The sequence below is a fragment of the Cynocephalus volans genome, chromosome 2 (assembly GCF_027409185.1).
Source record: "Cynocephalus volans isolate mCynVol1 chromosome 2, mCynVol1.pri, whole genome shotgun sequence".
NCBI lineage: Eukaryota > Metazoa > Chordata > Mammalia > Dermoptera > Cynocephalidae > Cynocephalus > Cynocephalus volans.
The window spans coordinates 233,457,800-233,485,482 of NC_084461.1; the positions used below are offsets into that span (position 1 = coordinate 233,457,800).

At 51.9% G+C, this 27,683-nt stretch overlaps 2 protein-coding genes across 6 annotated transcripts in view; both read right to left on the reverse strand.

Annotated features, from left to right (window-relative positions):
- SH2D4B (SH2 domain containing 4B) overlaps positions 1-3,613 on the reverse strand; it is an 80,560-nt gene extending 76,947 nt beyond the window's left edge. For both annotated transcript variants that reach the window (XM_063087888.1, XM_063087889.1), the window contains exon 1: positions 3,416-3,613. In XM_063087888.1, the coding sequence (XP_062943958.1) occupies positions 3,416-3,613 (198 nt within the window). The remainder of the gene's footprint in view (positions 1-3,415) is intronic.
- Positions 3,614-16,213: 12,600 nt separating this feature from the next.
- The window catches only part of TSPAN14 (tetraspanin 14), a 55,918-nt gene continuing 44,448 nt past the window's right edge, over positions 16,214-27,683 (reverse strand). For 2 of the 4 annotated variants that reach the window (XM_063086752.1, XM_063086751.1), the window contains exons 4-9: positions 27,072-27,218; positions 25,261-25,458; positions 23,202-23,327; positions 21,871-21,915; positions 19,510-19,629; positions 16,214-17,943 (exon numbers count right to left, since the gene is read on the reverse strand). In XM_063086752.1, coding sequence (XP_062942822.1) covers positions 17,872-17,943; positions 19,510-19,629; positions 21,871-21,915; positions 23,202-23,327; positions 25,261-25,458; positions 27,072-27,218 — 708 coding nt within the window. In that variant the 3' untranslated portion in view covers positions 16,214-17,871. Of the gene's footprint in view, positions 17,944-19,509; positions 19,630-21,870; positions 21,916-23,201; positions 23,328-25,260; positions 25,459-27,071; positions 27,219-27,435; positions 27,476-27,683 lie in introns of those variants that run through there. The other 2 variants (XM_063086754.1, XM_063086753.1) reach the window with 2 other exon arrangements.

Sequence of the window (27,683 nt, forward strand, 5' to 3'; positions counted from 1 at the left end):
GATGAGAAAGCTGGGAGGAGGGCAGGCAAAGTCTCCCAGGCAGAGGCGTCCAGACGGATGAGGAGCTGGTCATGGAGGAGCGGCTTGAACACTGGTGGAAACGGTCCTTCAGGCCAGAACCCACAGGTCCAGGTGGGGAGGCTTCCTGGGTCACAACAGCAGTGTGAAAACGTGTCCTGAGTCTGTGTCCCCAGGCCACACCCAGGTCCAGCCTTGAGAAAGTGGGATAACTGAGCAAGCACAGAGGGATCACACGTACGACGTGAGAGTTCTCAGGGTGGCCAAGGGGGACAAGGCAGGAAAGCGACTGCACAGCAATGGGAATGTTGGCGGGGCTTGGCTTGCATCTCCCAGGAATGTAATGTTCTAACGCAGCTTTCCAGAATCTCTACAGCAGCACACATTCCCACTGGACAACAAACTTTGTCAGAAATGTGATAAAACCTTCTACATGATGGTAGATGCGAAAACTACCACGCTGAGAGTCTGTATCTTCCACAACAGTGTAGAACACCAGAAGACTGTCACCAAAGTATAAAGTGAAAACAAAAAAGAAATGCCACACGATCAGGCAGCGACGTGTGCCCAGCCACACCCCCGCCTCCTGCCCTTCCTTTCTTTCTCAGCACACCTCTAAGCCTCACCCCAGCTTATGTCTGCAGATCCCAAATGTGTGTCCCAGGATTGATAAGTCCCCTGACGTCCTGTAAACTAGAATGAGCCATGTCACCAGTGTTTACTCCCACCCTCGCCAGGCACAACTCCAGGGCTGCCAGGTCCTCAGGGACAGGGCACACCTTGTCCTACCCTGCCATAGTGTCAAGGGGAGTGTTACCTGAGCGCGAGGGATGGCAAGGTCAGGCTGGCTGGGAGCTGGGAAATGTTCCCAGGAAAGAGAGGGTGGAAGGAGAGGCCATGAGGACAAGCAGGACTGGGGACAACGGGAAGGAGGCGGCACAAAGTCATTGCAGACTGAAGGACTGAACAAAGCTGTGCTCAGGGATTCCCAAGGGGGGGCACAAAGCTCAAAAGGGGCACAGCAGAGGCTTCCTTCAGGACAAATGGGGGGAAGGGGGCTTGGAAGGGGGATGCATGTGAAGGGAAGGAAGAGAAAAGATGCAGTCAATGGGGTCTGTCCCCATGCTCCTGCCCTGAGCCACCGCACAGCGGGTTTGTACCAAGCCTTGCTCTGGGCTGTTGAGCTGGCTGTGATCCCTAAGATCTGTCTACTCGCGGTCTCAAGGGCCAAAAGCCCCACAGTTCACCAAGGTCAGCACTTACTAATGTTGGATAAGTGAATGGGTGAACGGACGAAGGTGTGCACAGATCATTCATTTAACTGGAGTCCCAAGTTCAGAAGAGAATGGAGAAAAGATCAGTCACCAGACGCCAGGTCACAGTCACGGGACGTGCATCCTGACTCCATTTCTCAGCATCTGGGTGACTGTGGATGTATCGCGTCACTTCTGTGGGCCTCGGCTTCCTCATCTAAAACGGCGTCCTGGGGGCTTGCCCTGCCACTCCACAGACACATGGGAGCGCTAAGGTCAGGGCAAGCCCCTGGTAAACGCAAAGCTCGTACACAAGGTGCAGGGTTGTCACAACCCTTCATCGTGATCCCAGTACATGAAGCAGGCACCGTACATGCTGGACCCTCCAGCAAAAAGCTCTTCAGCCTCCCGGGCAGGGGCTAGTGCCCCAGGGTTCCTCAGTGGCATGCCCAGAAGTTCCAAAGGCAGGACTGAAGCAAAGAGCGGGGATCTGAACAGTCTCCTGACCTGGGTCACGCAGATTCCTCAGCGTGTTTCCCCCCCTTTTCCACTCCACCGGAAACCCAAATGAGTTTAATGTATAACTTATACATGAAAATGTAGATGTCAATATGTGACAAACCTCTGTATAAATATTTTTGCAGTTAAATATTCAGGCATCTGTCTTCCTCCCAGAAGAGCCACCATATAGACAACGTGAGGCCCCAGGGCGGGCCAGGTGGGGCTGGATGGGTGGCTTGTCATTTTCACCAACTAGTGATGCAGCTGCCAGCGCAGCCAGGCCCCAGCCTTGGCACTAGCCACCTGCAAGCAAGTCACAGCTCTGCCACAACCTCTCCCCTCGCGGTCCTGCTGTATCTTGTTCAAAATGGGGATTTAACACTGTCTGCCAGCTCTGTGCCAGGCCCAAAGGAAGAAGCCATAACGGAGTAGTGCCTCACGCTCCACTGGGAGAGCCGGGCACATAGAAAATGAATGACAACGACAGGATGGTGAGTGCTAGGGCAGGGTTGAGTCCTACACGCTAGGTGGCTGCAGAGGATCAAGTCCTTCCCTCTGCCAGGAGCCTCCCCCAAAGCCTCCAGGAGCAGGGCGAGGCCTGAGGGAGTTCGTCAGATGGATGAAGGCAGGAGGACATTCCCAATAGTTAGAACTACAAGTGCAAAGACCAGAGGCAAGAGCAAGCACGTCCAAATGGGTGCTAGGGTGCCTGTGGCACACGGTGGGGACTGGCCAGCACTGAGCCTGGAGTGGAGGGCAGGAGCCACATCACCAAGGGGCCTGTATGCCCAGCCCTGAAACAGGACTTTGTCCTGGATCAAAAACTTTGAATAGATCAAGTCTGCACTTCACTCTGGTGAACAGTATGGAGGCCAAGAGGAGGGCTGTGGGGAGTGAACGAGAGAGAAGGCTAATGAGCTTTGCAAAGTGTAGAGTGAGTGCAGTGTCCGTACACACCACCAGCCCCAGCAGGATCTTGAGTCCCGTGTCAAGCCTCAGCAGCCTGCTCCTCTCGGCCCCGGGGTCCTGAACAATCACCTTCACTCACAGGTGCACCAGTCCACTGGCTTGATCAGCACACAACTTTGTCTGCAGTTGCTATTGCCACTTTGGGCTGGTGACTCACTGTGTAGGACATTCCCTAACACACTCTTTCCAGATGCCCAGTGGGGCTCCAGATACAACCCAAAGTCTCCTCTCACATGAGGATCTAGAGGGAGAGTCACGGTGCACAGCCCTTGCTGAAAACCGCTGTACCACGCATGCAAGGGAGAGAAGAACTACGTGTTTTCATCACACCCTTGCCCAGAGCCAGTGGTGAGAGTGAAGGATATGTGCTCTCACTCCCCATGCAATCGCCGACTGCGTCTGAGCACACTCTGAGTCCCAACGGTGCCTTCCACAAGAAGACAAAGCAAGTCCCCATTTCCCCACCCCATTGGGGCCCCTGGATAGCCCCTGCTGCAGCCTGGAAGCCCTACAGTCCTAGCTATTAGTCCCAGGATCACAGGACAGACACCCACAGGACAAGGGTTTCAAGCCCCCAGCCCCCGTCACACCACTGCCCATCTTGAACAAGAGCCCAGTTTGGCCCTGCTAAGTTTTCCACCTCCTGGGGGACTGGTAGCCAGCCCCCGGGGGACTCCCAGACACATACCTCGCTTGATCTTTGGGGGCCTGAGGCCCTCCACCTGGGCCAGCGCCTCCCAAGCTTCCCGATCCCTCCAGCGCCTCAGCTGCTCCTCTCGCATCTTGTAGAAGAGGATGTGCTTCTGCACATCACTGAGCTCGGCCAGGAGCTCAGGGTCGATGGACATGTCGTGCAGGATCTGCTGCAGCATGATGCCCCCTGGGATGCACACATCAGAAGAGAAGCTAGCCGGGAACGCGGAGCCAGAGGGATGCCGCAGACTGCCCTTCACCCCTGGTTTTTCACTCCAGGGCCACTCCCAGTGCCTCTTCTGTGTGCAGCATCATCGGTCTGCCTCAGCTCCCAGCCAGCAATGAACTCATCTCCTCTGCCCCAGCCTCTGCTCAAGAGGCCAGGCAACCAGAACCAAAGAGGCAGCTGGGACCCTGTCAGGGGGAGCAGCCACCAGGAGCAATCTAGTCCTTCTGTGGAGTCACCAAGCACCACCTCCCAGCAGTGCCTGTGTCTTGGCCTGACCAGGGTTCTGGGACAATGGGAGGGCCCAAGCCTCCAGCTCAGCCAGGCAATGCTCAGGCCAGCCCTGCCTGGGCTGGTAGGTGTTGAGTGATCTGTTAGTAGAAGGTAACAATGACACCAGCTGTATCGATGACACTGCCCCGGCCAGCAGGGAACTGATCTGTCCTCTACAGATAACAGGAGGAGGAGGAGGCAGCTTTGCCTACTAATTCCATGTCTTTCGAGCCAACTTCAAGCTTCTGGGCTCCTCAGCGCCCCTACCTGCTCGTCCCTGCCAACCTTCTTTTCCAGGGTATTTGACACGCCGAGGCAATGCTTTTAAAACTCTGCCTTGGGGAAAGAAAGAGCTCTGTATTACAGGTGAGGGAGGAATAAAATGAAATCAGTAGAGACGACTGAAGGGGGTTTATCACAGAATTCAAGAACATGAAGGAAGCAGCCAGCCTTTCCCCTCTCCCTGTACTGAGGTTCTACAGCTCCGCCGGTGTTGACAGATAAACCCTCTAGGGCCCGATTGTGGTGGTTGTGGTTGACCTCCTGATTGTTTGCTACAGGTGTCTGAAGTTAACCGAAAAGGAAGACGAGGCTGGCTCCTCTGCGAGCGCTGATCAGAAGCGCCCCGGGCACAGCAGGATGTGGCCCTGTGCCGGGCACCCGTGCTCCACCGCGGCGTGTGACGGTGGTAGGAGCCGCTGTAGCTGAGACCAAAAACTCGCACCGAGTGTGTGCCCAGAGCCGCTCACAGCTGCCCTTTTATTGCAACAAGTACGTTGGGGTTCAGAAAAGGTCACTGACTCGCCTGCGGCTTCCCAGTCCTTAAGTCGCCGCGTTGGGATTGCACCTGGTTTTCCAATTTGACATCCACTGGCAACTGTGTATCTATCTGCTGATGGTTTGAAAATGCAACCCGACTAGGGGAAACAAAACAGGATCTGGCACTGTGGCTTCGTTGTGCTGATACCTTCACGTACCCCCCGCCTCTCCCCATGAGGACTGACGGTGGATCGGGCACCCGAGAGGGACAGAGGGACAGAGGGGGCGGAGAGTGAGCACACACAGGAAGGACTGAGCAGGTTCAGATGAGTCTTAAACCTACAAGGTCGAACCCGAGTAGAGTCAGGCACCGTCTTCCAGGCCCAGGGGTCGTGTCCCAGTGTGGCCCAGGCCTTCTGGGAGCCGGCCCGGAGCGGCTCCTGCCACCGCGGGGCTGTGGCCCCGGACCCCGGCCCCGACCCGCACTCGGAGGGGCCCCTCGCGGTCTCGAACTGCCGTCTTCCGCTGCCTCTCCCGCCTCCAGCGCAGCTACTTTGTTTTTCGTGCTCAATGCAGCGTGACGGGACCAGGAGTCCAGAGAGCAGACAAGGGCAGGAAGGCTACCGAAGGTTCTGGTCTCCTGTTACCAGATCCCTCCTTTTTTTTTTTTTTTTTTTTTCTCCTGAGGACCCTGGACGCCTACAGACGGGGACAGAGGACAGTTACAGCGTAGGAGCAGCAGGAACGGGCAGCTGGAGGTGGGCCTGAGGTCCAGTCTTCTGGCGGAGTGGCGACAATGGTGTCTCCCTTGCGGTGGCGACACTGGACGCGGAGGGCGGGCGGCGGCCAGACGGGGACGAGCCCCGCTAGCGCCCGGTTTTGTGCGACAGAGGGGGTCTCGTTCGGGGAGGGGTGCTCCCTGGTAATGCCAGGTCAGGGGGGCAGGGGACCAAGAGACACCGAGTCCTGGGGCCGTGACCGGGCCGCGACCGCAGCCTGGATCAGGTTTCCGGGAAGACGCGCTCTGGCGGGCGCGAGCGGGAACTGCCCGGCCCACCCCGCGCCGCCACCCGCCCCGCGTCCGCCGGCTGCTCGGGCCTGATGGGTCGGAGGCGCCCCCTGGCGGCCGGACTGGGCGCCGCTCGGCTCCACGAGTCGCTGGAGACCGTGCGGGAGGCCCGGGCCGGGGTCTGGGAGCAGCGAGGACGCGGCGGCTCTAGGGCCGGGACCCCGGGGGCAGCAGCTGAGCGCAGGAGCGGAGCCCGAGGCTGGAAACGGCACGAGCGCGCCCCGGGGCGTCCCGACGGGCTCCTGCCGCCTGTCGGCGGGTCGTTTTTCACTGGCCGGTGCGGGGTGCATGACTCTCACGCTAACACAATTCCCTCTGGGGCCGGGAGGCTACACGCACGCAGCGCCGTCGTGCAGGTGGCTGGAGACCACCTGAATGTCCGTCAGCGGGGCTGGACGGTCGCCCGGCATGCACCACGACTCCTGTCACGAGGAATGGGCTCGATGGTCTGCTCTGGCCAGGGGCAATGCCCACCCCTGATAAAATGAAAAAGCAACACGCAGAGTACTGGGCGCAGTGTAATCCATTTTTTAAAACCTGTATTTGATTTGTGTAGACGAAGGAAAAAAAATACGGAAGATCACACACCTGTTTAGCATCGTTTCTTGATTTCTTCCTAGAAGGGGGAGGGAGACTGTTTTAACCACTGTGCGTTGCTTTATACAACGGGTAAGATATACTTACAATTCATAGACGGAAATAAAATGTATCTTGGGCGTGCTAAAATGTGGTCTAAAAAAATCGACCTCTGGAGGTCAGTGCCTATGGGGCCGGGAGCCACCCTCGGAGAGGGACCTGCAGGGAAAGGCAGACCTGCCTGGACCAGGAAGGCTAGGAAGCTGTGTGGATAAACCCCCCACGTTGCCTGGGACTCCTCAGCTGAAGGTCTTCGAGGCATTTCTTAGAGAAGTCTCTGGCACTGGCGTGGAGAGGGACTGGGAGAGCAGGACGCAGGGAGAACAGCCAGGTGACCTTGGCTAAGCCCGGGAGAGAGCTAAGTGCTGACGAGGCATAGCCAGTCGGAGGCAACGCCAAGGAGGGCAGAATTGGGGGCCCCAGGGACTCCCACCAGGTATCTCTGCTTCCACCTAAAATCGTTTTAAAATTGAGATCATGTCACTCCTCTGCTCAAAACCCATTTTTACTCAGAATCAAAGCCCAAGTCCTCACGGGGGCCCACACTCTCAGATAGCACCTCCCAGCCCACTCTCCTGCATGCTGGCTCCAGCCTGCTGTCCCTCCTGCTGTTCAGCAAACGCCAGACACACCCCCTCCTTGGGGCCTTACACACGGTTGTCCCCTCTGCCTAGAATTCACTTGGCTCAATCACCTCCTCCAAGTCTTTGTTCAAACTTTTACGTCCTCTATACTCCTGATTCCCACCTGACTCTGCTGTTTTTTCCCTTAGCACTTACTTTGTAAAATACCATTTTACTTATGTTTCTGTCTCTCCCTACTAGATAATAAGCACCCCAAGGGCAAGTGCTGTCATCGGCTGGTTCACTGATGTACACAGTGCCTAGAACACTGCCCGGCACACAACAGTGCTTGATAAATTTCTGTTGAAAAAAACGAAAACTTCCAACGTGGAACTGACCAGAGCCCATGCAAATGCTGAGGAAGTATCCAGAAAAGGGCTCTGGAGAGAGGTTGTGGAGACTTGGGCAGATGGGTTAAATCTGTGGGGCATTAGGTGGATGGATGGCCCTGCCACAGGCCACCTGCCCTGGCATCCCCCGTATTCCCTGATCACATACCCCCTCACAGGCAGAGTCTGCGACGGCCAGAAAACTCTATCATTTCAGCCACGATCAAGCCTGGGCACAGTGCCATGTACGGGAGGTGAAAGTCTATAGTAGTCACCAGTGAAAAATCATGGGCATAAAAATCAATTGTGTCCCTATATGAGTGCAACAACTACTTAGAAAATACAACATGAAATAAAGATCCTGTTCACAATAGGAACCAGACATAAGACATACTGAAAATGAATTTAACCATGTGGGAACCTGTAATAAGGAAAAAGTAAAAATCTTTGCTGAGAGCATACCTAGGACTTAAGCTGGTATAGGAACATACCATAGTCTCAATCAGAAAGACTCAATACTATAAAATGTCCAACTTATCTCCAAGATGGTTCCCAATGATGTCCACCTGCTGAGACTGACATCCTTGCGTAGTTACCTCACACATATTAGGGCTAGTCTGCGTGACCATTTGAATATGTCAGAAGTGATGATATGTAGTACAGACATTTTGTGGTCCCTCTCTCTCCCTGATCAATGCTGTGAGCCCCATGTGCAGAAGAACGGAAGCCCCTGCCAGCAGTCATGGAGTGAAGTTGAAGGAGGACCCTCCAGCTCTGGTCAAGTGAGACTGCAGCGCTGGCCAGCGCTTTCACTGCAACCTCACGAGAGACAGGCCACAATCACCCAGCTAAGCTGCTCCTGGACTCCTGACCCTCAGAAAACATATGAGATGTGTGGGTGTGTGTGGGTGTGGGTGTGTGGGTGTCACTTTACTGCTAAATTTGGGGGTGATCTGTTATGCAGCAAACCTCATATTAATTTATATATTTAATACCATTTCAAGCCAAACCTAAAAGGAACTTGGGAAGTGGGGGAGAAGCTTGATAAAATGATTCCCAGGTTAACCAAAAGAATGAACATATGAGAACAGCCTTGAATATATGGAGGAATATTGAACTCTGGATTGCCATTAATCAAACTTATAAGATTAAACATTTCAGCCCTGATAAAGAACAGGTGGACCGCACCAAGAAAGAGCTCTACTAAATCATTAGTGTGTCATCAAAATGGCCATTCAGAACAGTGCAGAGTATGGATATTCAGTAAATGAAGTTGGGATAATCTTCTAGATCCTCACCTGTTGCCTTTGATCCTACCGGCACACCCCTCAGCGGACATGTCCTCTGGGGTTCTGTGACATATATAAGACTAATTACTGCAACATTAGTCAGAATAGTGAAAATTTCAGAATAACTGACATTTTAATAAAAGGGTTTTAGATTAGTAAGCCATGGCACATCTATAGGATAAAATGCAACATGGCCTTTAGAATTGATGTTGAGAACAGTATTGGCATAAGAGGGTGCTCATGATGTAGGGGTAAGAGGCAAAGCACCTTGTAAAATATTATGTGTAGTATGGGCCCAGTTTTACGTATCAGGAAGAACAGTTTAACCTTCACTGCTTTCTTTTTTTTTTTTTTTTTTGTCGTTTTTTCGTGACCGGCACTCAGCCAGTGAGTGCACTGGTCATTCTTATATAGGATCCGAACCCGCGGCGGGAGCGTCGCCGCGCTCCCAGCGCAGCACTCTACCGAGTGCGCCACGGGCTCAGCCCAAACCTTCACTGCTTTCTAAGGAGAGTAAATAATCCTTTTAAAAGGAAGAGCCCTTGGACACCTTGCTAGGTTTGGAGGTGAAACTGGAAGGTGAGCTGAGTTGCTTCACATAACACAGGGCTGGAAATGAGCAGAGATGGAGGGAAAAAGAGAGCGGGATGGCCATACAACCTCAGTCTGGGACCACCCTGCCCCAAATCTTCATTAAGATGGTTTAACTCACAAAACGCTTGCTTCAAGATTTATTATAAAAAACTAAAATGTGAATTTTACCCCATTCTGCCAGGACAGAGGTGAGGCTAAGTGGAGATCACTAAAGGGCACAGGAGTTGGGGACACATGGGCTGCTAGGAGCAAAGTCCCCAGGAATTAGCAGAAACAAGAAGGAGGGCTTGGGGTTTTCCTCTCCGTGGAACTGGTTGCATCTAAGTATCTCTTAAAGGCAAGGACACCCACACTGACATTTGTTAACAACAAACTATATATACACACAGGTTTATGATTACAGTGGCAGAGCCTAGGGTTGCAGCCAACCAGGCCTGTGCCACAGCCTGCATCCAACCTTACCATCCTGGAGCCCTCTAGGGGGCCAGGCCTTCTCTTTTCCATGATCCATTCTCCTCATCTGTACATGGGTAAGTGGGGTGCAGGAGGGGGTGGGGGTGGCTTTTGTCACCATCAAATGGATAAGGTATGTATGAGCCAGCAAGGCACATAGTAGGTGACAATGTGAATTGTTTCTCAGCTTCTTAATCTGGGGCCTGGCTTCTCACTAACTTGGTAAATCAAAATAATATTAGGTCAGGGGAGTGGTCTGCATTAGCTAATTCTGTCTGCCTAGCAAGCTTCCCCATACTCCTTCTGGTTTAAAAGAAAGTCTTGCATGCTGGACAGGCATGTGACACGGGCCTGGGATTGATATACAAACACTGGGAAAAACTGGCTGATTTCATACTACCGTGCTAACTTGGGGCTGCTGGCACTCGTGTTTCCCTGCAGGGGAAAGGCCTGTGTGCAGTAGGAGAGGACGGGCCAACATGCAGAGAGCAGCAGAGATGCGGATGGAGAGAAAACACCCCGACAGTGTTAAGGCCTTCTTGCCCCCCAAGCCCTGGCTCTTCTCAGTCTGGGAACGTCCCACTGTCCTTCCCTGCTATGGGAACCTGTGAACCCCCTTTTGCTTAACCTTGAGTTCTTTTAGACAACTGCACCCAGTGTGCCCTGACCACCCCAGTGGCTTGACTCTTTTACCGTTAGTCTTGCCAAGGATTCTGCAGACATGGGCAGGACATGAGGCTAAGAAGGCAAGGAACCTGGGCCAGACCACCACTAAGGAGTCTGCCTGATGTCCTATTTGCCATAGGAAGTCTTCCCAAGGCCCCAGGACTCTAAATCCAGCCACCCCACCTTCTTGTTGGATGTGGGCTCTGTTAGAGATACATGGTGCCCGGCCCCCCTTGCTCTGCCTCACTCTGGGAAGCCAGTGACACAGTGAAGAAAGGGACAGTTTCTAGAGGAAGTTAGTCCACATGACGCCAAGTCCTTTGTGCCTGCACCCAGCTAGTGGAGTAGGAAGCTCTGGGTCCACAGGGCAGAGGGAGTATTGAGCCACTGCCCCCACCCGACACAGATGGCCAGCACTTGCCTGCACCCCTGACCCATCACCTGTTCCCGGAGCCCCAGTGCTGCTAGTGAGGAAACTCTCCTCCACCTGATTTCCCCTGGAACAAGGCTGCTCAGCACAAGCATAACAGATTGACTGATTCTCAGCCCAGGCCTGATTCTTGTTAACTCAAAAGGGGAGGAGGTAACTCTGGAGCTGGATGCAAACAAGCTCACGCTATGGACAGCCTCCCACTAAGCCCTCCCAGGTCCCCTGGTACCTCCTGAAGACGACGCAGTCTGTCAACCTGCCTGCTGCCTCTCTCAGCTGCAGATGAGTCACAGCCAAACCACAGGCCCAGCCCCACCAGGCCCCAAGACCATCCTGACTCGAAGCAAGGAGAAGCAGGGACCTCCCTCAAGAGGTGGCCGAGAACTTGAGTGAGCTTCACTCCCCCAGGCCAGGGGAGCCCTGTGCCTCCCATCCCCATGCCCTCCCCAGTAGAGCAACCAGGGAAAAACTGCTAGTATTTCTTCCATGCAGACTTTCTTTTTATATCTCATTTGATTCTCAGAACAAAATTATGAGGCAGGCAATTTTATTATCTCAAGGTTATATCTGAGAAAACAGGCTCAAGGTCACATAGCTGCTAATGGGGAATCCAGGACTTAAACCCAGGTCTTCCCAAGCCCTGACTGGCTCCTGCCCTCCCACCTCCCTAGGGTCTTGCTCTCAGCTGAACAGTCCTCCCAGGGCCTTGACCTCCCCTGTGATCAAACCTGGAGGACCCTGACAGGAATTAGTGGGCTGTCTGCCCCTCAATCTGGACACAGACGACACATATCTTCAGCCCCAAAAAGCCCCCACCCGCACCCAGCATGAGGAGGAGTCTGTGAAGCAGGGAGAAGGCTGAGCAGAAGCCATAAGCCAAGCAGACCGGCCCACCACAAGCTGGGACCTACGCTCCCTGCAGAGGGAGATTTAGGATTTCAGGAAATCCACTTCCAGTTTTCACTCCCTAAAGCATGGGATGTGGGTCTCCAGACCCCTGGCATCCTCCAATATCTGAGCTCTACTCCGCCTCCTGGGCACACAGCTAGACCTTGGCTAGCCCCTTGGAATTCAATGTGGCCTCTGCGTTCTGGCCAACAGGACGGGGGCACAGGTGGTATGCTTACCACCCAGGCCTGGTCCCTAGGATTCCCCACCCCTCCCCAACGGCCAGCTATAAGAGTGGAGCCACAAGATGGAAGGAGCCTAGGTCCCTGAAAAACTGCATGGAGCAGAGCATTCCCCACCCCAGCCTCCAGGAACCCACCAGGGGCTGTGACATGAGGAAGAAATAAATATTTTTTTCTCAAAGCCACCAAAGTTTAGGGGACATCTGTTATAGTGGTTAGTCTATTGTGACAGACTGTTTCCTCCTATGTAAAATGGAGAAAATAGTTCTCTACCCCTCCCCCACCAGCCCAGGCCCACATAGGTTGGTTATCCATGAGGACAGTAGGTTATCCATGAGCATGTCTGACTTGCACTTGAGTAGCAGACACTTGGGACTGAAGGAGGACTTCTGGTCCTAGACACCTTAGTTCTAGTCTTGCCCCCGAGAACCACAGTGAACACCCATCCACTGCATTCGAGGCAAACTGCTGACATCTATCCTGGTACAACTTTGGGGTGGGGGAAGGGTAGGGAGAGAAAAAAAAAAAGACAATAGCAAGATTTAAATGCAAACACCTTTGACAGTTGTAAGAATTGTAAGAATTGTATTGCAGGGAGGAGGGAGGGAATAGTTCACCAGCGAAGGGCTGCGGACCTCACACCCCAGTTTCCTAGAACATCCATTACACATTCTTTTATACTACACCAAAGTCCTCCCATCTCCCGCAGCTTCCAGGAACCGCTTTGAGATCCACTGAGAAGGGAGGTAAGTGCACTTCCAAATGCAGTTGTGCTTCAAAAGACATTTGAATGCACGTGTCGCAAACAAGGTGAGTCCTAGGAATCGTTCAGAAGAAAAAAGGGGAGAATGACACCAAAATCTGTTGTGATGGTTGACCCAGGGAGTGAAGCATCTAACTTTTGGTTAGATGAGGTGTTTAAATTTTAGAATAGTTGACCTAACATTCTGCTGACGTTCTGAGCTTATTTCATCCTCAAGAGCCCAGGTGATACCCTCATTCTGGATTTGGCCACTGGGTAGATTTAGTGGTCTTAGCTGAGATGTGGGAAGAGGGGAGGAGCAGGCTGGGGTGCAAATGGGATTGGGGGTTGGGGGTGGGGGAAAAAGAAAACAAGTTCAGCAGCTTTGGATGCTGCAGTTGAGGTACCTGCAGGAGTGAGTGAAAGGGGAGACAGATCTAAAGCAGGTTTGCAGACACTCGGCTCTCTGAGTGGCAGACATGGCCTGAGGCATCCATTTACTAGAGAGGACAGCCAGTGTCCCCAAGACACCTCCCACAGTGTCTGGCCCTTACACAGGGCACCTGCAAGATGCTCTACCCCCCTCCCCCACCAAGGCTTTGCTTTTCACTGTGATAGCTTGGTTCCTTTGGATTCCCTGCCTGGGTCTTATCTTAAAAGTGAGCTCTGCCAGAGGGATATGAGGTGGAAGGAAACTTGGAACGGACAGGGTGCTCAGTCCTCTCCAATTCTTTGCACATTGAACCACAGCTGTGCTAATTAAACAACAACAACAACAACAAAAGGACAAAACAAAAATCTAAAACTAGGAAAAAACACAATGGTTCTTCCTACTGATAGCTGAGTGACTGCTTAGCCCCAAAGAAAACACGGCCTGCAACCCTGGGTTCCTTGCAAAGGCACAGCATGGCTGAAATGGCTGGATGCTAAGGGTGAAGACAGGCGATGACAGGGCTAGGGGGTGAGGACTGGGAGGCTCTGATGGAGCCAGCACCATCCCTGGGTTTCCCAGTCCTGCTGAGCCGTCCTAACCTTGGATATGGACATGCTCACTTGTGGGAGGTGTGGGGACAAGCACTCAGCCTTAGGCCTGCTCCACTGGACCCAGCCCCTCACTCGTAGGCCTCAGGCAAGTCCCAGCACTTACTTCCCTGGGCCTCTGTTCCCCTTACCAGGAGGCATGGGACCAGATGGGGTCCATCAACCATCCAAACATGATGTCCTACAGTTTTCAGAACACATTAGCTCCCAGACGTTAATGCTCACAACCAGGCCGTGCCATGCCTGCTTCTCTCTTTCCCTCTCCAAGAGCGTCTAATGCTGTTTCTTCCACAGACCATCCCTCCTGGGCCCCTGGGCCTCTGTGGCAACCCTGGCTTCCTTGGCAGGTGAGGGCCACTCTGCTGCTTCCAGGAGTTCGGGGGCCACCTCTCCAGCTGTGTTGGTTTCTGATGGGATCCACACTCCAGGCAAGAAACAACCCCCTCTCGCCTCCCCACCCCTATGGCACAGAAAGCAAACAGACCTTGAACTCCAAATACCTGAGGCTCTCCACAGACCTCGAAGCCTTGTTCCTAAAGGGACAAGTAAGTAGATCATTTCATGGCAGCACGGCTCAAAACTTGAGCTGTATTACTTGTGACCCAGGCAGCTTGGCCTGGTGGGAACAGGTAGCCATGGATAAAATCCCCTCAATCATAAAAATTATATTAGCAATAATTTCTTAGGTACATACTCAGTAATCTGGACCTATTTAAACACATTATCTAATCTCATTTAATACTTCAAACAGCCCCACGAGGGAATGGGGTGTTATTACTCCCCACTGTACAAAAAAAGGCTCAGGGTACCCACTCTCCCATACAGCAGCCATGGCCTGGCAGGAACAGGCACACCCCAGCCCAGGTACCCACTCGTTAAAAGGCGAGCCCATCTCCCTGGAGAACTCCTTTTCAAACACATTTTTCTTACGAACCCTAGTAAGAAGTAACTCCAATAACAAAATACGGAGGGGTTTTCTTATCAGGCCTTGTAAGAGCAAAACACTGCACACAACCAAGACGTCCATCCACAAAAGTGTGACGGGAATTGTTAGCAGCATCCACAGTGTTCACTCCACATCCTATAGAACTGTTTCCTGGCCACGTGGTTTAAGTGGAATTAACAAGCACAGCGGAGTGGGGTATCTGGGGGTCCCTTCCTTCAACGGCTTCACCACCACACCGCTCCCATCAGAGGGAGCTAGAGGTTTGTCCACGCTGAAGATACGATGGACAAATGATGAGGATACCGTGCAAGGCAGAACAGAGAGGAAACGAAACCAGATCCTGTTGACGTCACTGAGCCATTTGGACTAAACCAAGCCTGAAACTCACCCCACCTCTGGACTTTCCAGTTTCAGGAGCCAAAAACCTCCCCTCATTGTTTAGGCCAGTTTGAATTAGGCTTTCTGTTACCTGCAACTGTAAACATACTCCCTGGTACAAGAGCAAGGTCCATTTGATCGTGGCACAGTCCTACAATGGATGGGATGACCACAAAAAAGCACCGTGGATCAGTATATTATGTAAAATTAATCATTGAATACTATGTAAAATGATTCTCATTTGTGCAAAGATCTGAGTACACATGACATCTTCTGGAAGGATACTTACTTGCGGTTGCCTCTGAGGAAAAGAAGACATACTTTTCACTTTACACTCTCCTGTGTTTAGATTACTTTACTTATGCATATTAAAAAAAAAAAAAAAGACTAGTTTAAAAGTTGTTTGAGGTGATAACATTACAGTTCAAGATGATCATTTATTTTGGTACTAATTAAATAATGCTTTTGAAGCCCCTGCTGGAATAGAAGCTGCACAGCACAGGAAGAAAGCTGAATGAAGAAATAATTGTCTCAGATCTTTGTAAGGAATACTCACTCCTTCTCCAAAGCTGGGATCCCTAAAATTGGTAACTTCGCCAGAACAGTAGCTACTTAAACATGTCCTTCACCTTTGCTCTCCTCCCAAAGTTACACAGCTGCCCCAACTCCACAATGCCCACATGATGTGTTCTGCAGGGGCGGGTCTGCGGCCATCAGCTCCCCCAGAGCAGGCTGGGTCAGAGGCCAGTGCATGGAGGTAGGAAACTGCCAGTAACCCCCTCCAGAGACAGGCCAGCAAGTCAGGTCACGCGGCTCATACAGAGGTAGTGTCCAGACTCCAACCCAGTGTCCCCAAGTTCTTTTGTTTCCTCCAGGCCTATGGAGTCAGAGTTCCTCCAGCGTACACTTATAGCTGGGGGTAGCTAAGCCACAAGCCAGCTTGTTCCAGCTGTAGCCTGCATAGCAAGGGCAATTGAAAGTGGCACCACACAGAATCTTAAAAAACCCACAACAAAGAACACTTAGTGAAATGCATGCCACATTGTGCAGATGACAGATTGCCTTTACTGTCTACCCTTGTGTAAGGTCCAGTCATGCCCTATCTCACTGGTTCCCCTGGCAGCCAAATTCACTATCGAGATGCTTGGCACCATCTTGACAGTGACCCAAAAGAAAAATGACCAAAACAACCGCATTAATAAAAAAGATATATTCCATAAAAGAGTCTAGCAGTCAAAGAGAAGCATCACACTTCCTAAAAACACAAGCATTCTTCTTCCCCTACTCTATAGAAAATTGGAAAAAACAAAAAGTATATCATCATCATCATCATCATCAACAAACGGCCACCAGTACACACCACACTAGCATGTGCACTTCGGCAAGTAGCTGAAGGAAGCACTCGAGCCCTGAACGAAGAGAACAGACCCGGTACAGGCTATGGAGAAGCGTTTGAAAGTAGCCCAGCCAAAGATGGACAAAGGCCCAGCTATCCCTGGGGGGGTTATTCAGTATGTAAGACAGACTTCATTTCCAAGAGCAAGCCCCAGAATAGCCCTGACAGGAAGGGTGGACCCCATGACCACAGATATCCCAGTGGGGGCAGTAACCACGAAAGCTAGAAACAAAACCTCCCGAACTTCTATGCAGCTGCAGCCTGAGGGTCTGTGGCTCAGCACAGGGCCTGGCTGCACAAGAGCTTCTCTCTCCACCAACAGGCGAACGTCAGACTGGCCAGCCCTTGGCATGTGGCTGTGAGAGAAGCCCTGGCTGAAGTTTCCAGGCTGTCCTTGCAGTGGGGAGTGAGAGGCAGCATTCAAGTTGTGAGTGACAGTTTTAGTAGCACCAAGACCAGAAGTCAGTGAGGCCAAGCCGGGGAGTGGTGTCGGGAAGGGGGTGCAAGGAGGAACAGGAGCACACGTGTGGATGGGAAGGAAGCTGGTGTGGGTTGGTTCTTCAGACACTGAGGAGAACTGGAAGGGACAGCTTCAGTCCCAGACACCGAGGCTGCTTAGAGGACAATGCCAGAGGAAAGGAAGAGGAAATGAAGGAAGGGTGTGAGAACATTCTTACCCCTATAAATAAACTATTTACACAACTTTAAGAAAAGGAGCACTGGCTCTCAGAGAGAACTGTGCCCACTGCCCTGGTGCCATCAGGGCTTACTGCTGTCAAGAACAGAGGCAGTTCTCAGCCTGGGAGAATGGCTGATGCTCCTGGGGCAGCAGACAAGGCACTGCCAGGCACCAGTCCACACAGAGGCTCGGGCTTACTTCACTTGGACACAGCTGAGGATCCTGCAAACGACCCTGACGAATGCACTGCCACAGATCCCGCTGGCACTCAGAGGTCCACTGGGGCCCAGTGCTGGTTGACTTGATGGAGAGGAGCCTTATCCACGCCTGCTGGTCCCTCCCCACATCCCACCCACACATGTGGATGGCCTCCAGACCAGCGCCAATGACCCAAAGCAGACATGTGGACATCAGTGGTGAGGAGGCCAGGTGTCCTGCAGACGCACATGGGCTCCAGGAGGAACGAGGCAAGACATCCTTGCAGACACAGGAGCGCTGTCTGTCCCTCAGAGTCACCCACCCCCACCTAAAGACACATTCTCTGCCCCTGGGTAGATCCCAGCAAGGATGTGGTCACAAGTGCGGGCAAGTCAGAGGGGCCTCTCGGTCTTCGGCACCAGCAAGCAGAAACAGAGAGGTCACATCACGCTGATGCTGAAGACGGGGTGCTGGCTCCTGCTGAGTGTGTTGGCTTCTCTCCTTCTGGATATAAGGTTGAGGACAGCGGCGGGCCTTGGCCTCCACGGCATGGTTCAGCTCTGCTTGCTCGCCTCTGCTCTCAGAAGTGATGGCCTGCCTTCACAGACTCGATGTCTGAGATCAGGGTCCTCGCCAGGAAAATGCCAAATATCTGAAACCAAAGCCAGCAGTTAGTGGCCGTCAGTGTTGGGGCCCAAAGGCAGAGGGCGGGGACGGAGGACACGGTGGTGGTGTCCCGTGGCCCACCACGCCCTCACCCACCTTGCCGTGACTAAGGACACAGAGAGCCATGCTCGGGCAGGTAGGAAGCCACCACTGACCCTCCAGTGGAAGTGAGTCCCAGGGTCTAGTTTACTCATTGTTAGAGCCTAGAACGGAAGCAAAATGGACACTCTGCCCTGCCTCCAGCATGACTAAGCCCGTCACACACCACGGTGTGGGACACGCTTGTCCCTGGGTTAAACCAAAAATAACAGGGTCACCCTGACTGGTTCCCATTCCCAAAATAATAAATCTTAAATGTTTCCCGTAAACCTGAGTTCCACAATAAAACCAAGGCTGTCCCTGATTTTGGCTGTCCTGATGTCTGAAGATATAGCCTGACCTTGGGGAACAGGAAATCATAAGAGAAGATAGATGTCTTTCTACCATAAACAGACTAATGTGAACTTGGTAACCTTTGGAGTCTGCTTGGCTTTTTTTTTTTTCCTTTAAATTCTTATCGTTTGCATTTGACAAGCCAGTCCTTCTGAAGTCTGACTCCCTTACGTGCTTTACAAGTAAATTTTTCCTTTCCTTTTCTAGATGCTTCCATCTGTCAGTCTTCCTTTGAAGGAGGAAGGTGGGTGTGGGTGGCTGGCAGCCCCCTTCTTCAAGGCTAGGTCGGAGTCAAGCATTTTCTAAATGGTGTGTTTTCCACACAAGAATGGCATCAGCTGTCCTAGAAGCTTCTATGCACAAGCCCTGGGCAGCACTGGAAACTCCTGGTTTCTCTGATATCACTATCTTCTTGACTTTTTCTGCCAGTTCTCCTCCTGGCAGACACCGGCCAGCCCGTTCACCCCAGACCTCACTGCCCCCTTGGCCACTGACATCCTTCTTTATGTGAAACATGGTTCACCTCAACAGGGGAAAGGAACCCACAACAGGCAGTGGGCCGCAGAGGGTCTGGTGTGGATAGGGAGGAAGAGGCCCCGGGGTGACCACACCTCCTGGGTCTCAGGCCGTCTTCAAGCCCCAGCTGACTAAGAGCATTGCCCCCCACTCTGTAGCTCTTGATGTCTCACTAAAACCTCCCCTCCCTCCCACCAGCAGGCAGGGACCCCAAAGCAGATAATAGCCCATCCAGAGTACACTCTGAGCCCAACCTCCAGACAGGCAATGCATCCACCAGGCCCTCCAGAGAGGACTGCTGACAGGACCTGTACAGGGACACAATCCCCTCCCAGCCTGCCCCCATCTAGAGGGCCTCCCTTCAGGTAGGAGGCCACGAGAGAGAATCTCAGCCTGTCCTGGGCCCAGGACACACAATACTTACGGGAGCCACCATGCTCCTGGCTGACTTATACCACTCAGCCTTGGATATCCCACTGGATTTCTTTCTTCTGTCGGGTTAATACCATACCCATGCTGGACAAGCATTCTATGTCAAGGGCCCACCTTCCTCAAATGAACAAAGGCCACCTGCAAAGGTGTTCCTGTGGGCTCCTGGCCATACCTGTAACAAGGAGATGGCGATGAAGACGCCGGCCACGATGTAAATGTTCCGCGGGAGCCAGCCCTCCAGTGCTTGGATGCAGCCTTTTGTGAAGATGGATTCATCCCACTTGCTCTTCAGCTGCAGGGAAACACCACAGGGGCCTGAGCCTGCAGCACACATGATGTCCCCACCCTGGGCTCCTAGAGACCTCCAGCGGAGACAGGGAAAAGTGCAGTGGAAATGAGGGATCTGAATCCAGGAGGTGGGTGCCAAGGATGACAGTGGTCTCCAGGAGTAACAGCTACTTTTCTCAGTCTCTGCCCCTTGCTGGGCAGAAATCTACTGCCACTGCGATCACCTGCCCAACCAAAGGCTCCCTGGCTGTGATCTTTAACCCACTGCTGTTTGGGCCTCCAGAGATTCAAAGATCCATTCGGTCAGCACACCCAGCAAAGCCCACGACTGGAGAAAGGGGAGGGGCTGGAGGAGGGGGACGTGCCTTTACAGGGAGAGGAAACGGGAGAAGGGGTTCAGGCTTCTGAGTCGCAGCAGTTAGCAGAAGGAGGGGACAGTGGCTTCTCAGAGTGTGTACGCCACAGGTAAGACTGGATCCCAGAGACAGGGCCAGCAGGTCATGGTCACCAGCCAACCGGCTCCCTCCAATGCCAACCCCCAGGGGAGAGTCAGAGGATGGGGATCCTGTCCCAGCACCACCCCACCCTGACCCACACACACAGTCAGCCCCAGCTCCCCTCCCCTATCAGCCTCCTCCATGGTAACACTGATGGACTATTAACACACTTTCAATGGTGTTATGGGCTGAATTGTAACCCACCCCCCCGCCAATTCATATGTTGAAATCCTAACCTCTAGTACCTCAGAATGTGACAGTATTTGGAAATCGGCTCTTTACAGAGGTAACTGAGCTGAAATGAGGTTATTAGGGTGGGCCCTAATCGAATATGATGGGTGTCCTTAATAAGAAGAGATTACGGCACAAACATGCACAGAAAAGGATACCATCTACAAACTGGGAGAGAGGCCTGGAATAGATCCTTCCTCACAGCCCGCACAAGGAACCAACACCTTGATCTTGGACTTCTAGCCTCCAGAACTGTAAGGCAACAAATTTCTGCTGTTTAAGCTGCCTGGACTGTGATATTTTGTTACGGCAGCCTGAAGCTGCCCTTAACTTTCCTGGTTATAAATATGGCAATGAAATTCAGAATTGGGGAAGATAATGTTGATACAGGTCCTTGTGTTAGTCCATTCAGGATGTTATAACAAGGTCCCACAAAGTGGGTGGCTTATAAACAAAAGAAATGTATTGCTCACAGATCTGAAGGCTGAAAAGTGCAAGACCTAGGCACCGGCAGATGTGGTGTTTGGTGAAGCCCTCCCCCACACACCCTTTCACTGACAGTGCTTTCTCACTGTGATCTCACATAGTAAAAGGAGTGAATAACCTCTCTGGGGCCTCTTTTATAAAGGCACTGATGCCATCCATACCTGAGGGCTTTGCCCTCATGACCTAATCACTTCCCAAAGGCCCCATCTTCAAAAACCATCACACTGGTGATGAGTTTTCAACATACAAATTTGGGAGGGAGCCCAAATATTCAGTCTATAGCAGCCCATCTTGTGAAATGAAAGTCACTGAAGGACTCTGAGTTCCCCAAGCTGCACGTACACACTCCTAGTGTCCCTGGCTAACAGGAAAGTCTCTGTGGATTCCCCAAGACGACTCTCTTTCAGAACAGCAGTCATTCATATCACGAAAGGCCACCAAAGCAAGGATTGGGGTGGGAGTGAGGGGCTATGTCTGCATCTTTGGAGTGGCATCTTGTTTCTCTCTTCATATCCAAGAGCACATTCCCTGCCGCCTAAAGAGAGTCCTGCAGAACTGAGCCCTCCCTGCCCCTGCCCTGAGGTCAGCCTCCCCCCTTGCCACCACTGCCTCTACGTGGAGGCCGGATCAAGTCACACACTCCTTCAACTTTAACCTGAACCCCTTTATAACAGACGCCTTCTGGGGCTTCAAGGAGCCTTTTAAAAATGCGGTCTTTGTTCCCCCAAACTTTCATCCCACTTCTTTAATGCAGCAGCTGCTAGGTTTGAGGACTGTAGTTCCCAGGGCGTGAAATCTCTACCCAACACTTCTTGTGAGTCTTGCCATCAGCACAGGAAGCAAGCGTGTGTGGCACCGCACCCCTGCTCAGCGTGCTCCCAGCTTGGATCACACCTGTGAGCTTAATCTTCACTAGTTTTCCCACTCCAATTTGTACTTGTGCTAAATCAGGAAATTGGACCATCGGAAATAAAGCCTAAGTAACTGTTAACCTAAAAGACTCTTAAAGTTGGACACACTGGGGCTCTCACCTGAATCCTGACATCATATCCACACTGTGTGTTGACAACTTTTTGCTGTAAGAAAAGCAGAAAAATTAAGTCACCTTTGTTCTCTTGAGAGGCTGGTGGTAGGAGGCTCTAGAAAAGTCACAACCAAACAGCAGCAAACACTTGTGCAAATTCCATTATAGCTCACATCCTTCAGTCATGCTGCCAACTAAGCTCTCAGGGTAGGACAAGAATTGGCAAACTTTTTCTGTGAAGGGCTAGCTAGTAAATATTTCAGACCCAGTCTCTAGAGCAACTATTCAACTCTGCTTCTGTAGCATGAGAGTAGACATCGACAAAACACATATGTAAATGAATAGGCATTGCTATATTTCACAAAAACTTTATCAACACCGAAGTTTGAATTTCACATCATTTTCATGAGTCACAAAATATTCTCCTTCTTTTGATTTACTTTCAACCATTTAAAAATAGCTGAAAGCATCCTTGGCTTACAGGTCATACAAAAACAGCAGGCCAGATTTGGTCCCTAGACCATGGTTTGCCAATCCCTGTGCTGGGAGGTAAAAGCTAATACTTGCTAAAAGCAAGACTTACTAGACTGGTATATTTCACACTCACAGTGGAGCCCTCAGACCCCAGCTGTGCAACTTTGGCACATCTGGGCCTTTCCTGGGCTGGGGAACTTGCCGGTATAATAGAGGAGATGCTCTGCCTTCTCAGAGCCCTGTGACCCAGTACCAGGTATCACATAACTGCAGGGACAGCTTGCAAAGAGCCCAGCTCTGCTCAGGCTCAGTGCCCAGGCAAAATTCAGAGTTCCTTTACAGGTCACCCCAAGAGCCCAGTTTCTGGAACCCAAGGACCTGGGCCCTGGACTGAGAATAAAAACAGGTGAAGAAAGAAAGAACAGAAAATAAGTCTCCACCACTGAGACACTGTCCCCCAGACAGTGACTTGTTCCTCCACAGCCCACGGGTTTCTGAGTACTGCACTTTCTCCAGAGAAAGGCCAGTGGAGAGGGCAGACCAGGGCTCACTACATTCACAGCATCTTGTCCAGCCACCCTGAGTGAAAGCCCCTCAAGGCAGGGATAATACTGATTTTCTCCTGCTTCACCCAGAACACTCGGGCCAGGGTGAGCCATGCAAGAATGTTCCTAGAATTAAAGAATGTTCGTAGAATTTACAGGTATCGGATTTCAGAGCTGCAGAGCGTTGGGCTGGGGCAGGCTACTGCACTCCTTCGGTTTGCCAGAGAGAGAAGCAGCCCAGAGCACTCAGGGAGTCCCAGGAACTGCTGGGCTTCAGGAGGGACACGCCCTCCACATGCCCAGGTACAGGAAGACTCACAGCAGGGTCTGGTACGCAGCAGGAGAAGGGTACCCCACACTTCTCACGGCTGTAGCTGGCACCGCTGCAGTTGAAGTAGACATTGAGGTCCCAGTCTTCAGGGCCGTATGCCCCACAGCACTGGTTCTATAATCACAAAAGCTGAGAACAGTTAGGGGCTCCAAGCTAGGGCCATGGCCACGCAGCTTAGAGTGTCAGTCTTGGTAATGCTGGGATGAGTGTGCCCCCATCTACTATACAGAGAAACTGAGGCCCATGCCACTACCTCCCACATGCACAGAGGTGCTAGAAGATGTCACGTAGGTAGCCCTGTAAGAAGTAATGGGGTCTAACACAGGGCTGGCTCAGTGGTGCCCCCTGGCCTTGGCCCAGGGCACAGTATGCTCAGCTCCAGATCCTCCTTAGCCTGCAGCTTTCCCTTCCTTCCCCTCCTCACAAGCCCTCAGCTGGCTTTTCTTTTTCTGTGAGGTCCCCCTGCACCTCTGATGTAGTTCCCTACTCCACCCAAGAGAAGACTTCGTGGGCAGTGAGTCCCCCTCCCTGAGAAACTTCCAAGCTGGCTCTAGTTGCCTTTCTGCCTCTTTACAAAAAACAGCTGCTGAATGTTTATGCCCAAGGGAAGAGTTACAACTGGGGTGAACAGTAACACAATCAAAGCTCAGCCCCCACCTAGGGTCTCTGCCCTCCCCTCACCACTATCTGACGTAGCTGCAAAGAAAATCCTCATTTGTCTAAAAAAATTGTAAAACCAAATACACTGAAAGCATCCTTGTGAAGTTAATGACATCTCCACCTGAGAGCAGAATTTGTTTTCACACTTGCCCTCACAGCGACATGGTTGTGGCAATAATCACAGCGGATGACAACTGGGGTTTCAGCCTTTTTTTTCTTTTTTACTTCTAAGGTAAAACACCATCTCCCTCAGCCCCACCCCTTCACAGTTCCAGTTGCTTATGATTACCTGATATTTACCCCAGGAAGCTCCATAATATACTGGATTCCTCTAGGAAGTTTTATTTTTAAAAGGAAAAGAAGAAAATGGAGAAAACTACAATGTCTTTAAGGCGATGCAGGGAGGAGCGACCCCAGCATGCTGAAACCAGAAAGCCCAAGTCTATGAGAAAATGAAAACAGAGAGAACTGTGGCAGAACAGAAAAGGAACAGTGAGGGACATCGGACCTGGTGACTAGGATTTGGTGACTTTCACAGACTAATACAGGTCAATTATAACAATACTGGAAGGATCTTTGGTCACATAAATGGGTTTTGCTGGATCCCACGATACACGAAATAAGGGTAAACAAGTTTTGGTTAATAATGAGAGTGTATCATAGTTATTTTTAATGCTCTCTAATCTATTTTCTTCTCAGAACCGACCTATATAAGAAGTTCTGGAGGAAGCTGGGCTCTCTGGCAGTGCACAGATCAAACGAGAGCCTTGCACGGGCCGCTGTGCCAGGGAGTGGGCTCCTCCCAGGGGAGTGAGAAGGCTGTGGTCCAAGCCTCCAGGTGCAGCTGCCCACGAGGGGGGACAGGGACCAGATGGAGTAAAGGCCACAGCCTGGAACTGCATGGAAAAGCCCCAGGGACATATTCTGGGAGGGGAGGTTACATTCCTCTTCTTCTAAGGAAGTTTCCTCCAGGCAGCTCTGCCTTCTCAAACAGGAAGGGGAAAAGGTCCCAGGGAGGAAGGGGACAGGAATAGTCTCAGGCAATGAGTCACAGGCCTGTGGGGAGTTCTGCCCAAAGGTCCCAGAGAAGACTGTGTGCCTATTGGGCAGAGTTGGAGAGATCTAGGCCCAAAGGGGGAGGGGAGTACTGGGCCCCTGTGGGGGGGGGGGTGGCCACCAGTGTTGCTAGACTGGCCTGCCCAATCCAAATGCGGGAGGTCACACAGAGAAAGAGCCTGGATGGCGAGGCAACCATGAGCAGGCAAAGCTGAAATGACAACAGGCAGAGGTGGCATGTTCTGTGGCCTCCCGGCCGCTTTGTGTCCCCCACTAGCCTCAGCTTTGGAGCGTCACAGACAGACCAAAAGCAGGAGAGCACGTGCTCTACCTGGGAGCCCGCCGGGGCAGTGCTTACGGCTTTCTGAAGGGAGTCGATGAGGTTCTGCAGGTCAATATCGTCCCGGTAGGATCTGATGTTACTCTCAAAGAACTCCCGGAACCGGTCCCGTACCCAGTCCTGGAACAGGAAAGCAAGCACGGCCACGGCCAGCTCCAGGAAGAAAATGAGCACGATGGCACCGCAGAACTGCAAAGGGACAAGGACGGGAGTGGAGTTACCATACCAGCAGCCCAGCTCAGCCACACACACACAATGTCTGACCCGGAATCGCCGCTTGCTACAGAGCAGGGGCTGCCTAGGAATGTCACATTATTAGCTGGGTGACTGGGACTACGCCTCATCTGTAAGATGGGGATATTCATCCCTACCCACATCACTACATTGTCGGTAACAGCCAAACAAGTGAAAAAGTATGAGAAAACTCCAAGCCAATGCAGCAATCATTTCCGATGAAGGGGCTCTCCTTGGACAAGAAGGAAACCCTATCACAGGAAGGAATGGCTGTCCTACCCTACCAGGCTGTCAGCTCCTTTATGACAGAGCCTGAGCCCTGGACATGACCTGACCACTCTCCATACACACATGACCATCCAAATTCCTAGAAATCTAATCTGTCACCCACACTTTAGGGGATGAGGAAACTGACGCTCACTCAGGTACATAGTTTGCCTGAGGTCACATAGCTCATTCAGGACCTGTGAGTTCTCTGGAAGGGTTCTTTACAACTTCAGAGGTGCCAGTCTTATCAATACCCATTCTAAATGAGTATATGATAGTCAGATGCATAAAGACCTCTCCAGAAGTACCACTGCCCCTGGCCACAAACAGTGGTGACATTCTGCAAGGGCCCACTGCAGCCACAGGTCCACACCCCCTCCCATCCAGACAGACTCCCCGCCTGCAGTGTTTGTGTTCTGACAGCCATTATCTTTGGCCATTCAGGCCAATAAGCAGCTTTTCTACAACTGACAAATTTGGAACAGTCTTTCAAAGACAGACAGACGAGAAACACACACACACACACACACACACACATACACACAAGGCCCTCCAAAATGTAACCTCTGTTCACATAGAAGCAAGATGCTAAGCATAATACTGTTTAAGAGGAAAAAAGTTAGAAAAAGTATGTGTGCTTTGCTTCTTAAATTAAGTCCAGGAAAGAGAAAGCTTGATCTAATAAAATTCAACAAGTAATATACTGCAAAAAACGATAATTGTGTTTTCCCCACTAGGTGCTATTTAATTTTAACTGAAAGCATTTAAAAATAAATTTGTATCTAAATATAAAACTAAACTCTTAGGTACTTGTAGTTCTGCCAGGAAATTAAGGATTCTGCATCACAAATCAACAGATTCACACACCCTAGAGGAGGGAAATGATTTCTTAACGTTACCGACAGCATCTTTTGATCTTAGCCAGGAAGGGGAAAGGTGTGGAGCAAACAAACAATTCCTTTAGAGCTTCTGAGGGAAGATAAAAGCAAAGGGGGGGGGGGGGGGATAGAGCTGGGCTGCAAGCAGCTGACTTCTCCCAGGGGCTGAGGAGGACCAGAGGGTCCAACTTCTCCCGGGGTGAGGAGCCAGCGCATCGACATTGTTTTCCCTGAAATCTTACCATTCAGTGGGGCAGCAGGGAGGGTACAGAGGGCTGCCTCCTGCTTCCACTGCCGGGGCCTGGGGGAGGCTTATAAGAACTGTCACCTGCTCTGGCCAGATAACATATAAGCCTGCCCAGCAAAGCCCCTACCCCTACCCCTACCCCATCTCGTCCCACCCCCATCCCTGTGGCCACTCACAAAGTTCAGCAGGCAGATGTTCTCCCGCAGGGCCCCCACACAGCCGGCGAACCCCAGTGTGAACATCACCACGCCCACAATCAGGACCAGCACCACGGGGTCGATTCCGTGCATCCGCGTCACCTTGGTGAGGTCAGACAGCACACCCTGAAAGAGGCAGGGAAAGTGGGGCAGTACCGGACTCAAAGGGGAATCTAGGGTGCCCTGGGAGGCTGGGCTATGTCCAGAACTCAGGATAGGGACCTGCCTTCCCAGGCTCAGTCCTCTCATTAAAATCCAGGCCAGAGTCTGGCCCCTGCTTACCCCGTGAAAGGCCCCTCTGCCCAGCAGATCCTTGCCCACCTCAGCCCCCAGGGACCCTTACATGAAGCATTCCTGGTCTCCACCTAGGCTGTGAGTTCATCCTAGGCACACCCCAGGCTTCCTTTGTAGTCTGCTTCTGCCTGTGGGGAAAGGGGGCCCTGTGGTGCATGGTTAAACTGGCCACCTGGATGACTGACTTTGTACCCAACTTTGCACCCAATTAATGGAGAACCCCACTATCCTGAGACGAAAGCCTCAATATGAACACTATCATGGAAAACACACCCACAACGGGCAGTTGTGGGTGGA